This window comes from Dermacentor silvarum, chromosome 1 (genome assembly GCF_013339745.2).
Source record: "Dermacentor silvarum isolate Dsil-2018 chromosome 1, BIME_Dsil_1.4, whole genome shotgun sequence".
Lineage (NCBI taxonomy): Eukaryota > Metazoa > Arthropoda > Arachnida > Ixodida > Ixodidae > Dermacentor > Dermacentor silvarum.
The window spans coordinates 302,349,128-302,365,329 of record NC_051154.1 but is presented as its reverse complement, the minus strand read 5'-3'; the positions used below and the strand labels follow the sequence as shown (position 1 = coordinate 302,365,329).

The 16,202-nt window shown below is 44.6% G+C and overlaps 1 protein-coding gene across 1 annotated transcript; it reads right to left on the bottom strand.

The window, feature by feature from the left end:
• Positions 1-477: 477 nt before the first annotated feature.
• Positions 478-16,122, bottom strand: LOC119437255 (suppressor APC domain-containing protein 2). Its single transcript, XM_037704295.2, has 6 exons — positions 14,977-16,122; positions 14,775-14,899; positions 14,325-14,471; positions 13,756-13,857; positions 9,836-9,940; positions 478-9,562 (listed from the first exon to the last, which is right to left on the bottom strand). Exons 1-6 carry the CDS (start codon positions 15,869-15,871, stop codon positions 9,440-9,442), a joined length of 1,497 nt encoding a protein of 498 aa, XP_037560223.1. The 5' UTR covers positions 15,872-16,122; the 3' UTR covers positions 478-9,439.
• Between the last annotated feature and the right edge of the window lie 80 nt (positions 16,123-16,202).

Sequence of the window (16,202 nt, the reverse complement as noted above, 5' to 3'; positions counted from 1 at the left end):
ACGCTATTAAAAAAAAACTGTTGATGGTCAGGCACCACAGTTGGAACCGTTTGCGTGGAACGACCTCCCAGAGTTCAGCACGAGCTCCGTCAACAAAACCACACTACCCCTAATTTCTGTGCTCCTGTGAGACGTACGCTATAGAACGGTCAACACCGCTGTGACATTGGGGAAATCTGTACAAGTTAGCTCCGAGCTGAACAGTGATGTACTTGCCACTGCATCATTACTTTGTAAATCTAAAAAACGGACTTCGAAAGCATTACCAACTTCCCATTATGATGCAATGGCTATCTTGCCCAGATATAGATGTTAATCAGTAGATTTTTGTTGATTAGTATTCTCATTACAATTGCACCGCAACTGAAATGCCTGGCAAGGCAGCTGATGTCACGCCGAATGAACTACCCGATGATAGCATACCCCATCTTTCGGCATTTGAGGATTGTTCACTAACTTGAGTGACATCCACAACCAATATTTATATATATTTATTCGCCATTAAAAGGCTTCAATACTGTTACATTTATTCAAAATATGTATTACAGTATTCAAGATACACATGGTAAAAAATTTCTTATATGTACATATACAACAAAATATTAATTTTTCCAGCAAAGCAACATTAAAATATAGCAATAGTGTGTAAGAACTTTATGTAAGGAACACCTGTGTAAAATGGCAGGATCTCATATAAACTGCTTATTTCATATAAACTGGTCGTTTCATCACAATACACATACACTATAACCACGAGTACAGAAAACATTCATTTCACAATTGGCTTGGGTGGAACACTCATAAACAAGTTTTCCGATTCAGATATTCAGAGCCAGTCATAACAAAATAAGTACCAAAGGAAAGTTATTTTCCTGAATTGTACATGCAAGTCAAACAATGGAATGGTTCTGAGTAATACTGCACTGTGACTGCATTCTCAATAGCGTTGTCATACAGGTGATATCCAACTAACAGTTCGAGTTGACATTAAGTTAAAGCACTGATGGTGTAGACGAAAGGAGGAATAAGGCACGAGCGTTGAGGCACCCCAACAAGCAAATAACAATGGCAGCCATTAGAACAAGTCAAGGTTGAGTGTACAACTTAGCGCTGATTAAACATTTGCATAAGAACGGCATTTTCTTCCTGCGTAACATAAACCCCTAAGTTAAACGTACACCATTTACACTTTTGATTTGGCTGAAAAACTTCACTGCAAAACGAATAATCACGCAACAGCAAATTGTACCTGTAGACATGAATGTGCATCTTTCGTGCACAGTAAAAAAGAAGCAATTGGCACTTATTCATTCATGAATGTCAGTTCTCTCACAAATTGTACTCGTTTCTCTTTAAAAAATGAGCGGCACGTAAATAGCATAACATTTCAGAGCATCAATGATAGAAGGGATAAAAGGGACACTAAAGACGAGTATTAATGAGCTGCACTAGTAAACTGCGCTTCAGCAATAAAAGAACAGCCGCCTTTACCATAATAGGAGGCTCTTGGTAAGGCCAGAAAAGACGCAAACACGAAAGACAAGCGGCAACCCTGCCGTTATGTTCTTGCACCAGCTCACCACAATGTCATGGAATTTGACAGTGTCGACGTGGGTTTATTAGTAAAGCATTGTTATTAACGAGGGACTGCATTTCATTCCAATTTAACAGAAAACCCAACCTAGCAAGTTTTGAGAACTTTTCCTTTGCTAAAGCGGCCTAAATATACAAGAAAACACTTTTGAATTCCATAGCATCACAGTGATGTTTCGGCTGCAAGGCTGTGGTGCAAAATTCAAGCAAGGGGCAGTTTGGCCTTCATTTCCTGCACCAGTAATCAACCCTTTCTCATCAAATGAATGAAAACATAGTTTTCAGAGGATCTTTAACCAGTTTCAACTGATTTAGTATTTTCCTTTAGTGTCCCCTTTAAGAACCAGAAAATAATTTAACAGTATATTAACAACAATGTACACATAACTGTGCCTCAAAGATAATGCATACATACTAATAGAGCATGGATATTGCATTATACAGGCACCATTATTAATTTGTAGAATGAATTCCATGCAAGATGTTTGTGCTGAATTGGGTTCTTTCCTAAGATGCGTTTTAGCCTGTCTGATAGACGGTTTAGAGAGGCAATATGGAAAGAACTTCCTAGTTGCATTATAATGGAAACACAGCAAGAAAAGGGCAGGACAGAGCGTGAAAGGAAGCCGCCATTAACAAAATGATGTCAACCACCTCAATGAATGGAATGCTGTTACTGAAGCACAGATAAAAGTGCACAAAACTTTTGCATACCTGCCAAGTTCGGAGAAAATCTCGGAGATCTTCCGACTGAGGGGGGGGGGGTACGCCCGTCGCCCGTAGCACCCCCCCCCCCCAATGTCGATATCTTCAAGTACTCCTAGATGAACTTTATTACAATTTTAATTACAGATATACTAATGACCACATGAACATCAAGGTCTCATTGTTGCAAGCATTTCATTGTTGCTAATTTTGCCTTCAAAAATTCTTTAAAACTTTAATTCTCGGGTCTTACGTCCCACAACCACCATCTGATTATGAGGCATGCCGTAGTGGGGGACTCCGGATTAATTTCGACCACCTGGGGTTCTTTAACGTGCACCGAATGGACGGCACACAGGCGCTTTTGCATTTCGCCGCCACGGCCGAGATTTGATCCCGCAAGCTCGTGCTTAGCAGTGCAATGCCAAAGCCACTAAGCAACCACAGCAGGTGTTGAAAAATTATTCAGATAATGATTGATTGTAAGAAATTCCATTTCTTTCACATTTTGCGAGGTTGACGTTTCCCAGCGACTTGAACGAGCGGCACTGCGTCCTCGTATTTTTCACGATGTTAAATTGCCGTTCGCACTCAGCCTTGCTCTCTCGTATCAAAAAAATACCCAGCGTCACTTCGGCTGAGCACTACATTAAAAATACTTGAAGATACTTTTTGCGCTAGCGCTCCTTGCTGTTAAAGCCATGCCTGACCGTAGGCCTATGCAATGCCAAAGTGACTGATGCCGAGGAGAATGATGGAGAGTCTAGTGTTGCCAGCTGCGGATGGCGGCATTCGCTGGCTAGCTTAATGAGACTAGGACCACTTGGGCACCCAACAACCTCGTCAGCATAAGGAGCGGCTCTACGGTTAATGAAAAAGCGCATGTATAGGGTTTCCCCACTACTTTTTTAATTTTGCGCGGTGAACCTCTAACTGGATTAGATTGGGTTGGATTTTTTTTTTGCCAATGTGGCCTGACAAAGCGCTAGACTCGGAAACAGGACACAACAGCAATTTTGGGAGATTTTTTTGTCAACCGTACAACCGGAAGAAATGGTCCAAATCCGGAAGTCTCCCGGGTAATCCGGGAGACTTGGCAGGTATGCTTTTGCACTAGCATATGTAATTTAGTCATGAGATGAGTGTGTAAGGCATTTATATGCATTGAGGTATAGTGTCATTTCAAAGAATACTCTCTGCACTATCCAAGTGCTCTCTGCTAAGCGATGGTGAAATTCAGTGCAAAGCATGTAACCTGTAGCTCTTTAATTATCACACACAAAACTGAAAGATAACTTCTTGAGTAATAAAATGCAGGACCCTCCTTGATGCTGCTGACAAGGAAGGAAATGTGTGCCACTCAAGACAATGCCAGTGGGTGCACTTGCAAATGTTGCTATCATGTTATCTGGCAATAAACACCAACAGTGTGCACATAGTTTGTGAATGTGCACAAAGTTGGTCAGCTTTTGAAGAAGCAACATGTGCGACAAAGTGCAGAACCTAGTTACATGCTTTGTTACAAATGTTGTTTATTGTGGAATCTTGCTAAATTTACCCTATGTGGCACGGATGGCAGTGGTATAACAAGCAAAAAGATAAAAGTACAGTGACAAATACAGAAAAATTACCCTGAGCAACTTTCAGTTGATGCAGCAATGGCTGCAAATGTGGCACGCAAGAACTGGCTCGATCACTGAGTAGGAAGCAGGCAAGGGATAGTTTAATACATTTTTGCCATGCATCCCCCCCCATTTAGGTAAACTTCACAATAGTCTATATGATATGCATAATAAACACCACCATGATGATAACATATTGCTGGCATTACACTGGGCATGTAACATGCTTGTCGGCATACGAAGCACAGCAGAGGGAGGAAACTGCTGAAGCATCAATTAGTTACCTTCACTACTGACTGCCGACTGTACGTGCATGCAATGCAGCGGTTGTATAACCATGCTGAACAGCAGGACGCTTCATCACTTGTGACTGTGTCACTGGCTAACAGAGTGACTTGAAAAATCAGACTTGGTAACAATTTGCAACATTGTCATTTGAAGTAGGTCATTTTGCCGAGATTACTTTGACCAAATGAGTTTCCCGTAAACGTGGAATTGCAGCCTGTTTATAGAATAAAGGAACAGAGACACCGTAAACATAGATTGTAAAGCAATGTTGCAGGCTGCCAAGAAGCAGAGACTGCTTGTGTGAGCATGAGTGCCAAATTAGTACCAGTGGTGACACCCTTTGGAGAACAGATTTACAGTAACAGTTATAAATTGTAGGAAGCTGGGGTACTGTGTCCACTATATGCAACAGCCCCTGCATGATCATCAACATCAACCGTCTTGCAAATTCTCTCTGTGATAAGGTGATGGCCTACAGAAAAGTTAGCGGTTGTGTGGCCTAGCTAAGTATTTGGCTGCTTGTACATGCAGAAAAAGGGGCGGCATGCTAGTTGGCATGACCCTCATCTCAAAACTAGTTTTACACCTCCAACCCACTCGGGCCAAAGAGCCATCCTTTAGTTAAATCTGCACTGTTGCTTTGAACATATTGATCATCCTATGATCTCTCTCATGGTAGCTTGTGGTAACCGTGCCTAACACACGCTGAATGAGAAGGAACTTGACTGAGTTGCAATGTGGGAAATGTTTTGACGGCACAAGAGGTGGCTTGACATGTTTAAAGGGAATGTCCACTGCTCAGAACATGTCTTTGCATTATGGTGGGAATAAGAAGATTGTGTGTCACATTCAAGGAAACAAGCATGTTTTTATTCCATAAACAAGGAATATATTTAACTGGAGTCTGAAAGTGGTGCAAAATGACCTGTGGCATCGCTTGACAGTGAACAGTGTAAATGAATCTGTGTACCATCTAAAAACCCATGCAGGGACAGTTATTTTGCTTAGATACATTGATGCATTACTTATAATTGCATTTCATGTACTTCCACTAACTTCTTTTGCATTGTGCAGTATCATTTTTTTCAGATTTACAGTTACAGCATGTTGAAAAGCAGCACGGCCTTCGCGCAGATGAACGGAAGTGGTGCATCAATGGGTGCTCAAGTGTGCCCTCTTGACATGGTGACAGCGCTCACTGCGTGTCGCGTTGTAGAAGTGGTGCGAGGGTCGCTGTCGTATTCAGGATGTTGTAAAGCTGTGTGCTTTGGCATGCTGGCATTGTCACACCCCCAAGTAGGCATTCTTTACCACAATGTGCCTGCTAGATTGTCGCATAAAAGGCTTTGATTTCGGCAGCAGCGCCAACAGAAAGCTACAGACTACGCAGACTGCGTCTGTAGGAAACATGCAAGATTATAGGTGTTCAAGAAGCTGCCGGCTGCTGCCATATTTTGTCATACAGCAGATTCCCATATGCGGCTGCTTTTGGCCAATAGCTGACATCAATCAAGAAAGGTGTTTCGATCTGTCTGCTTCTTCCTACTGTTACGGTGTATATTTATTGCCTCAGTTTAATAAACAGGCTGAAGTAAGCAATAACCTGCTTTCAAATTTTGATAAGAGTTACGCACTTCCGGAAGAAGCCGACTATATAGTCTGCTCATGCTCGGCCGCGGCCACCTGTGTAGGAATTAAACTGTGGGCACACCCCACTCCGCCATAGCCTTCACAGTGCACGGCATTGAAAAAGGAGCAGGAGCACTGTGAAGGTGATCACAGGCGTTCTTTGATTGCCAATAACTCTGCTTTTGCTGAAAGCACTGAAGTATAAACCTGCATGCAAGCGAACTTGCGCGCGACAGTGACAAGCGACGCAAGGGAGATGGCTGCTGCGTTTGCTCGTTACCTACAAGTCGTACCGCATACGAGCGACGACATTGAGCGACGTCTCCCCAGTGTTGCCTGGTATGAGGACAGCAAATATGCGCTGAAATTGGCATGACGTGTGCGTTATTAATTAGGTTGATGTGTTTTACTGCAAAGAGCAGCACAAATATTTCTAAAGGTCTTGCACTAGGTTCTTATCCTTGCACGTATCAAAATTAAGTCGATCGCTTGTTCTGTGCGACAATCGGTAGTGCTTGACTGATGTACATCCTGTTCCGGCTTCACGCTGTTGGCTAGTCGCTTATAGCACTTCCGGGCGACCGAGTGACGAATTCTAGATTTCCAGAACCGAGCGATCGAGCTCAAAAACGAGCTATCTGTTCGCGCGACGGCCAGTTTCGTTGCTCTAAGCCGTCGCTTGTCGCTGTCGCGCACAAAATCGCTCTCATGCGGTTTGGGCTTGAAGTTGAATGTCTCTTCTATGTTTGTCCCTTGTTTCTTCACGTGCTGTTATTTCACGATTATGAATTACCAACTACAGTATAGACCACTTATAATGTAACCGCTTATAGTGCAGAACCGGATATAATACGGTCTTTTCAGACTCCCATTAATTTTCCCATAGCACTCTATGTATACGCGTATCGGTTATAGTGCAGTTGCAGGACACGAAATACCGGTTACAGTGCGGCTGCCTGGAAGTTCGGCAGTCAACCTAGACGCCAAACGCTCCCCTCCAAGCCACAAATACTGTATTTACTCCAATCTAATGCGCACTTTTTTCTGATAAAACAGGTAAAAAAATTGTGTGCACGTTAGAATCGAGCATGACCTTAAATCTGCGTTACCATATAGCCATCGGCATTTCAAAATGGCCCCCTTGCACGCACGTCGAGCCTAGCTACTCTCGAGCCTAGCTACCGTAGCTTCCTCCATGTGCTGTAGTACACGTGCCGAGGCAATCGTCTACCGTCTGTCTTTATGTCTGCTCTATCAGCATGAAGTACTGAGTTGATCATGATGCCGCATTTAAAAGGAAAGTGATCACGTGTGCGGAGACGGACGGAAATCAAGCTGCATCACGGGCGTTCTGAGAATCCGAAACTTGCGTTCGGGAACAGTAGAGGATTTTCGCCAGCAAAGCAATGCAGAACGGTTTCAGTGGACCGAAGCAGGACGTAATCTGCGACGACCCACTTCGGCGATACGATCGCCTTGGCCCTATCTTGAAAGCAATCTGCAACGGGGAAAGGCCGCCGCGTGCCGTGTTTTCGCCACTTATAGGTCGCGTTGAAGCGAGAGGCATTATAGCACGAAGGTCAATTCGCTCGCCGCGTTTCGTCACTCGAGTGTTTTGACAGTTCGTTTCCGCAGTCAACGAGCGAGATGTGTTCATGTTGCTTGTGCGTGCGTGACACCGTGCTTGTTAATTTATTTAGTAAGTGAATACGGAACCTAAGCACGGTGACAGCGATGGCAGAAATGCGCCTGCAGTGTCCATTATCGCAATAAAACAGTTGTTTTGTTTATAGTGCGGTACCGCTTATAGTGCGGATATTCGTGACTCCGGCGACTTACGTTATAAGTGGTCTACACTGTAGCCTGAATTTCAGCTCTAGCATTGAAGTACTTTCTGCTGCAAGGTATTTCTGAAATAGTATAGTTAAACTTCCAATGCATTTCTCAAATTCAATAAAAATTGTTTCAGGGTCCCTTTAAGGTCATTATTTTAGTGTTTAACACAAAGTAGTCATTCTTATGGAAACCCCATATGCTTCCAGTTCCTCACTTTTACCGGCATAGCTATTCCATCGCGATAAGTATTCAGTCCTGTGGGTGTAAGTACACAGTTTCAAGGAGCCTATGCAGATAGAAAAAATCTGTTTTGAAAATTTCTACTTGCTTTCCAAAGAAACTACTGCCCTTTTAGACACTTCGAATAGCGGGCTTTCAATTGAGTTACGAAGTAGCAAATCCTTGAAAAACGATGGACAGTCCCTTCAAGCTTCATGACAAGCTTATTCACGGTTTCCTTCCCGTGCTTTCTGCAGCACAGTGTGGATGGGTCCCATGATGCTTGTCAGTGCTTTGTTATGCCATTTTGCAACCTTGCTGTGCTTACCAGGCAGTCTGTAAACATCTGTGGCACTTGTTGTGTCTTCTTTTTACATTGAAAGATAGAATGGTCATAGTAAAGAAGGCCACAATTGGTCATTCCTAGTGTGCTGAAGTAAACAAGGTTCCATACCACAATCACTTGCTAAACGGCAACTCACTGCAGCAGAAAAAAACAACTCAATGAAGTTTCATATTAGTGACACTTCTTCAAGTATTCTTAGTTTTCCTTTAAAGGGGTCGTTGCAACACCACTGTTTGCCCTCTCTCTCATTTTGGTTCATCAGGATATTTCTTCATATTTAGCAGACACAAGTGGATCACGTGGAATATCGATCACTTTCAGTCATCTATCTATAAAGGGGAGAGTGGAGCACATTCACATGAGCACCAGCAAACAAAAATAAAGTAGTACAGTACAGCCTCTCATGACTGGTCAAGTATTGCAGGTATTGCACGTGCTGCGGCCAAGCTGGACTGAGCATTGTTTGCAAATGATGAGAGGACAGGGGAAAACAAAGAAACACCTGCATCGGTGCTGCAGGTCTCCTTGCAGTGTGCTCACACCAGGAGGTAATCACAAGATCTGCAGCGGGCACGCACATAGCATGAGCAAAACGTCAGCGCCTTATCGAATAGCACAGTGGTGTCAACATCATGGGAGCTGGAAAAGCTTTTGATCTGCTGGTACAGAACAATCTGCGGTAAATGCTGGCATGCTCAGCGATATATTTTGTTATCCTACCTGGCAAACCAACACACTGTAACCTGAAAAGCAACAGTGCCAAAGGTGGACTCAATATGACAAGTAGAGGCTGCAAACACCCCTGTTACACGGGGATAAAGAAATGTCGTTCAGCTTTAGGGCAAAGAATGTGAAAGTGCACTGTGTATGCTGCCCACAAAGATGCGATTCTGATGGCAGTGGCTTAATGTCTGGCTGCTGTAAAAGTTAATACTCTCCACTGCTATCCGACCAGTTCTAGTACATCCAAGTCTAAAGCAAACCCGCGTCCAGGTAGTGACGTTCAGCAGAACTTCAGTGACAAGAGCAAAAGATTCGTCCGTTTGTAATGAAATCCTTGCTGTCACCCTGTTGTCGACATTTGCAGGGTTACTGCACAGTAGGTCCCACGCAACTGTTTACGCCTCTCTGCCCTTTCGCAAGAGGGGGACTCACGGCAAACAGCCTTTCGAAGTGAGCAGGTAAAGCGAAAGATGTGCATTCACATGAGAGTCGTTTCGTCAACAGCAGCCCTGTGCTGCGATCGAGCCTGGAACAGCTCTCGTATCAGCGTTGCTTTCTCTCTTTCCAGCTGTGCAATCACCTCACTTTTTTGGCTCACTTCCTGAAAGCAAAGATAAAATATGGGGGAAAAGGGGGGGGGGGGGGGGTGTTGCTGAAGTAAGACCATTTTGAGAGCACCAATAAAAGTCAAAATTTTAGCAGCAGTTGAACCTTTTTCTTGGTGCCAAAGAGCAGTGTCCCATAAATAAATGTTCGGTGAGCCTGTACACTAAGAATGCATGCTAAGCTTGTTTACAGAGCAAAATTTACATCTTTTGCCAGGTATGGCATGGAATGAACTTGTGTGACGAGGCAGTTCTTAATTTGTGCGTACCTCAGTTAAGAGATGGTTTTGCTCCTTCAGCCGCTGAACTATGGAGTTTTGATGAACGTCATAGGGTGGCGGCTGGACAGCCAAGTTCATGTGCGTTGGGAAGCCCTGAAAAAAAAAAAGAAAGAAAAAAAATGTATTCTGCTTCATTTATACCATGAATTTAATTTAACCAGTTCCAATCAGATAATTTTATGCAGGATGCTACTGTGGACTCAGCTTTCGAAGTTTTTCCTTTCTCCTTATAGAAAAATTGAAATTTTGAACATAAGGTGCAAATGCAATTGTAGTGGTGCCAATTATACATATATATATAATTTTTTTTCTATGAAAACTAAACTATATTGAGAAATTACTCCATAGTAGCATAGTTGGTGCATTCCTAATTATATATAAGGTACAAAAAGGCAAAACTTTCTTGTCATTTCAAAACGGTAGTTTTTGGAACTAACCATAGTCACTTGCGTTTGAAGAGCCACAACTAGTTGACCAATTATTCAATAATGATAAAATTTGGCACCCTGCCCTATACTATTGCTTTAAAATATGCCTTATAAATATTATTACAGTTGAGCCATTGGTTGCAAAGTTCCCTTTCATGGGCCCCTTTGACACTGGTACATGTTTGTTTACCAGTGGCGTGACATGCTATCTTGTACTCCCCGCCTCTATTTTTTTTTGTAGCATTAGATGAAGTTCTGGGCCTCGAAACCCTGCAAAATAACAATGGCAAGCATCAGAGAACCCTAAATAATTTACTATAACAGCTTTTCTTCTAAGCAATTTCAGTTCAATTTCCCAGGAGACGTATGGGTTGTGATGTCATGACACAGGACCACTTGGGAGCAGGATATTGCAACATTATGTCACTTACTCCTGCTCACTTGGTGGTCTGTTATGCTGCTACATCAGGCTGTGCAACGAGTAGCAGCACAGCAGACGACTGAGCTTCTTGGGCTTTATCTTCTGAAACTACTGTGAATCATGTCTAAGCCCATAGCAACTAGCCCAATTTTATGTCCTGCTTAACCATTCAGACCCCAAATAAGCATGGCAGAAGTCTGGAGCAAGTGCCAGAGGAAGTGACAGAAAGCTTCAGCCTGACGCATGTGTGTGATTACAGTACTGGAGGCACAGTAGCACTGGCAATGACATCTCATGACGCGGTACACTCAACTACAGCACATGGAAAAGCTCAATTTCAGTAGTACCCGGCAGCACTGAGGACGCTGTGAGGTGTATGAGGGTGTGCCAATATAGTAGTGGTCGCAACAAACACTTGTTGCTCATACACACAACAATAGACACCCTGACATACATAGTAGTGCGGGAATAATCTTTTATGAGCTACAGACACAATGTTTCAATTTGTGTGTGCAAGGTTTCTTTCTTTTCCATGACAAGGTGCATGAATATTGAGAGAACAGTTCTCTGTTTCTGCCCATAATGTCAGACAAATAGGCAGGAAAACTGTTCACCACCTGGCATGCTTTATTACGCCACCTAAAAACAGTTCAATCCATGACTGTGACACCAAAGAGTCAATACTTATGGCAAAACACCACAGTGAACCGCAAAAGTTGGGCGGCTGCGTAGAGCACTGCCTTGTGCAACATGGCATCGGGTGTGTAGCGCATGGTGTCATTTGTGTGGTACCGCTCAAAAGTCACTCTTATACAAAGGCAGTATAGCAAGTAGCTTCCAACACATTAGGAGAATTCAGGGAAAAAAAAAAAAATACCTGGGAACAAAGTGGCCACATGTGCTGCCATCAAGAAGGCAGCAGAACTTATAAATGTGAGCCAACGCTCATTGTAAAATCGGACTGCTGAATGAACATGAGCGAGTGGGGAGAGTATTGCCACCAAGAACGCTCTCCGGTGGTGGCAGAGGCTAAGGGAGTGCATGAAAAAAAGCTCCTTGTCGTGCCGTGACGTGTTATTCACATCTTCAATTGGAGGAACGAACTGCGTGAGCTGGGTGCAGGGAGTCATCACAGGTACAAGCCGACGATGAGCAGACAACAGGGTGCAAATGAACAAATTCTTGACGACTATTGCCCTCCTTATTGGCCAGAAATGTTTGTAGCCTGTGCAGTGCTGCAGGGAACTAGTGAGATGGAGTAGTGTTGCACAATCCTTTTTGCCAAAAATAAGGAGCCAAAAACATGCTCTGGAAGATTACATGGCCAACTACACTCCTGTGCCAGCAGGTGAGTGCAACATGTATTGCTCACTGTAGTTCTGCATGCTTTGGTTGGCCATTCATAGGGAATTGCTACCAGAGCTACCTTTTCTGTCTGTGTTGCCAGTGTGCTAGCACTATGAGTTGTATGTGCCTACTCTGGGCTGCCTTGAGGAATGAAAATTCAATGGGGCAAGAATTTGAAGTTTGGTGCACATAAGAAATCGTAAGTGGCTGACTATTTGGGAGCTTTCTACATGATGTGCCTCATCGTGCACACACACGGCATTGGGATGCAAAAGTCAATTAATCAATAATTTGTTGGAAATATCAACACGGGGAGGTAATGCGGACAGCTGCACTACTTGGTATATAGAGTGTATGTACGAACAATGGCGGCCCGAAGACATGTTGGTGCACTCCACAGCGAGGGGAAGTGCGTACTGCCATGGCTGTACGTCGCATAAATGGTGCTATGCGCCATCATGCGTTGCAGCCATGGTTGCAGCAACCGTTCCGAAGTAAAAGAAGATAAGCTAAAGACAAAGCAGTGGAAATGCGTGTTTTTTAGGATTCCCAAGGTGCACATATGCATGCGCGATAACACTCGGAAACTTTCCGAACAGCGATGACGCGATGGATTTCTCGTATCAACATGTGCAGACTCTCTGTGAACTCTGTTAAATACAGGGTCTGATCTCGGCGCTTTTTATCAAGTATGTGAACTATCGGTGATTTGACTATGCGTATGTGTCAGGTGCAAATGTGTCGGATCGCGGTCATGCATATTTTTCACTGTAGTTTCCAAGGCGGGGCAACATGCACAGATTTAGCACCTTGTTGACATTAAATCGGCGCGAGTATCGCTTTTCTCTTGCATGTGTCGCTGCACAGTCATTTTTACAAATGTGACTTGTAAACGAGGCTCCACTTTTCGGTGTTTTCATGTTGTAGACCGCTTGTCAGAGCCCTTTAATGACTGCCACCTAACTGGTCTCCATCAAAACACAGGGGGTTTGCGCTGAATACACCAGCTGTAGAGCGCTCAGAAAGTGTTTGGGAGTGGTTAATATTCATTGAAAAAAAATAAATAAATAACAGCCTTAACTGTGAAGAAGGGCAAAGCACGAAACCTAAATTTTTGGTTTACCAGTGCAATGATGATCCCTGTGTTGGCCGATCCTTTTTCTTCAGCCATGGCTCATGCACCCAGCCATTTGTGAGGAAGTTGTGCCCCCCCCCCCCCCCCAATGTATTCTGCAACTTCAGTTGATTCTTGCTAAAAAGCCTGGTTCATTCACAGAACAAGGAATTCGTCAATTTCCCAAGGCATTGATGCGGGACAATTCATTTGTAGCGTAGTCACCCGAGCGCAGCACAAAGGGATCGACACTCCATAGCTTTACCTTCTCCTAGTATTAAGCCTTGTTGTTTCCACTGAGCATTGTCACGTAGTCAAAAGAATCTGTAGTCACAGTAGCATTCGTTGTTGCCAGTGCATGCAGTAACAACACACAAAAAACGATCAACAGTTGCAGCACGACGTTGGTGCGCTGCCCACAATGCGTCGCATCGAGGGCGTACACATGTCGCTCGTGCATACACCCTATTAGTGCATAAGACGGAGTGAAACTTAGTGAACATGCTCTGTGCTTTATCTCTAGAAAGTGAAGAAAGACGGAGCACTTTTCAAAAGGTGCCCCAACTGAGAAATATTGCAACATGATCTGCACACCTACCTTGTCTGAACTATCAATCAATGCATTAAGGTGCTGGTTAGCATCCAAGATTCTTGCCAGTTGGAATCTCAGTCTTTCATCTTGGGCATCCATGGAATACTCCTGTTGAAGATCAAATAAGAAACGTGCTCACACGCTAGCCACTTCATAACAAGGGAGAAGGTGACAGAGCCTTTGACTGCTCACAACGTGATTCCGTAATTACGACAGCACACTACCTGGTGAATCATCACAGGACACAAAGAACATACTGCACATTCAGTCACAAGGTGCACTACTAAACACTATGAACAGAAATACAAAGCACTAAATTCCTAGCAATGTTTTGATGCAGCATGCTTTCAGACACTTGTGACAGCTGGCCTTGATGAAGAGCAGTATATTTTCTTGAAAGAAATTGTAATGCTCTGCACATCAGAATTTTTGTGGCATATTATATAACAATGAAAATATTCTTTTCAAACACTTAGGCCTCATACAAAGTGGCAAACTGCAACAGAGCATCTAACAGCATGATAAGGTATGCTCAGTTAGGCAATGAAGTGTTGCAGAAATAGTATGTTGCTTACTGGTGTTGTATGACACTTTCCAGCTTGCTGCATTTTTTCCTGAACAGCACTGATGCGCTGCTGGTACCACTCTCTAGCTCGCTCTATGGCCTGCAAACCTTGTTGGAGTGCATCCTTTTCATGCTCTAGTTGCTTCATACGCCGCAGCTGCGAGAACAAAAAAATATGTTGTCATGCACCTCATTTAGGCTTGAATTGCAACCGTAATTAATATTCCCAAGTATCAAAGGCACAAAAGTAGAACCACCCTTGCTCTGCACCACTGTGCGCTTCAGAAGCTACTTTGACTGTATTTTTCATGCTCCATTATCTTAGACAAGAATGGTCCTTTGTTGCAGTTCGTCTGGTGACAGGAGCTCCAAACACGTATTTCACAGTGTTCATGCTCAAGTTTACCTCAAGCAGGCGCCATTAAAGTCCATTCACCGAGAAATTAACAGATGTCATTACCATGTTATACTCTATGCCGTGACCAAGTGTATGCCTACGCGGTTCTTTCTTCTTCGGGAACTTTCGCTCTGGTGCTGCTGTGTGAGCTGGTGCAGCTGGCAGAACACTTTTCGCTTTGCTTGAGCCTGCAGATAGACAGCGCAGTGAGTCACTAGCATGTGCACATTCCTGCTTACTTTGGGATATCCAAACAAGCACATACTCGCGTTGTCGTCAGTGCCCTGCTCAGGGTTTTTGTTCTCCTTCTGTGCATCCGGATTGCGTCTGTGGGCCTGCGTTGGTTGACTCTTGGCCAGCTCGGAACTCGGATCGGGAGTTTTGCTGCGCACCCGGCTGAATCTCAATATCCCCGAGGGCTCCGCCGAAGCTTGCTGGGGTCCGTGGTGCAGCCTGTTGTCACTGCGATAGCCCCTGAGCTTGCTCGGCAGCTCCCGAGCGTTCGTGGGAGCCCGACGCGGATCGCTTGACATCCTGGGCTGCTCGGCGCCCGTCGTGTTTTGGAGGTGCGGCACACTTACGGATCGCTGCTGCGAGGCCACAACACTGGGCCGTACCGTCGCCGTGTTGGAAGGCGGCCGAACTGCCGACAACCTATTAAGGGACCGGTCCGAGCCACCGTAAACCTTGGCCGAAGGCTTTGAAAGGCCATTTCCTTGCCCGTTTGACCTTTCGACACGGTCAGGGAGCGGCACGGACGAAGGCCGTCCCCTTGGTTCGGCGACCTGACCTAGAGGTTGCGGCGGTGCGGGCGGCATGACGCTGCGATGTCTTTGCAGAACGCCCTGCTGGGCAGGTTGGCGGTGGTTCGACACCCGATGACGGAGCAAGCATATTTTTAACCCAGCACAAAAGCGCTCGAACGTCAGCTGACCATTCGGCGGAGTGACCTTCTGCAGGGACTCGATTACGCCGTTAGGAACAACCGAAGATGTACTGTCATCGCGACCACTTGCCCACCGTGCCTCTATATCCTTGAGATTAATGTGACCAGCCTTCTGATCATCCATAATATCAAATAAAGTCTTCATGGCCACCACAAAGCGTTTAGGTAAGTCGTCCAAGGATGGTTTGATGTGTCGTTGAGTCGAACTTGTCATTTTTGCGAACGTCCACGCCGTTACCACAACACAAAACGTGATGGCAGAGAACACCTATGCGATTGTTCGTCGCGCACAACCACAGAATACCTATAACCAATTTGCACTACCTCTTGACTGCCAAGAACAGACTCAAGTCAACGGAGCGAGGCGAGTCAACGGAGTGAAGTTGGTGAAGTCGGTCGAGGGTAGCGGCAGTAGCGGGCGGCGGGCATCAGTGGTGCTGTTGCTGCTGTTGCTCAACAAGAAGCACGTCCGTTTGCTGGCTTATGATTGGCTACCGACTTGAGTTCAAAAATAAAACAACTCAGAAACATGCCGTCACATACAC

Bases quoted from the DNA above. Each gene is read 5' to 3' on its own strand.
- LOC119437255 (XM_037704295.2), bottom strand. From the start codon at position 15,871: ATGACAAGTTCGACTCAACGACACATCAAACCATCCTTGGACGACTTA. The intron at 14,472-14,774 runs GTAATGACATCT...TTGTTCTCGCAG, and splicing joins ACGGCATAGAGTATAACATG to CTGCGGCGTATGAAGCAACT. The intron at 9,941-13,755 runs GTAGGTGTGCAG...TTTTTTTTTCAG, and splicing joins TGATTGATAGTTCAGACAAG to GGCTTCCCAACGCACATGAA.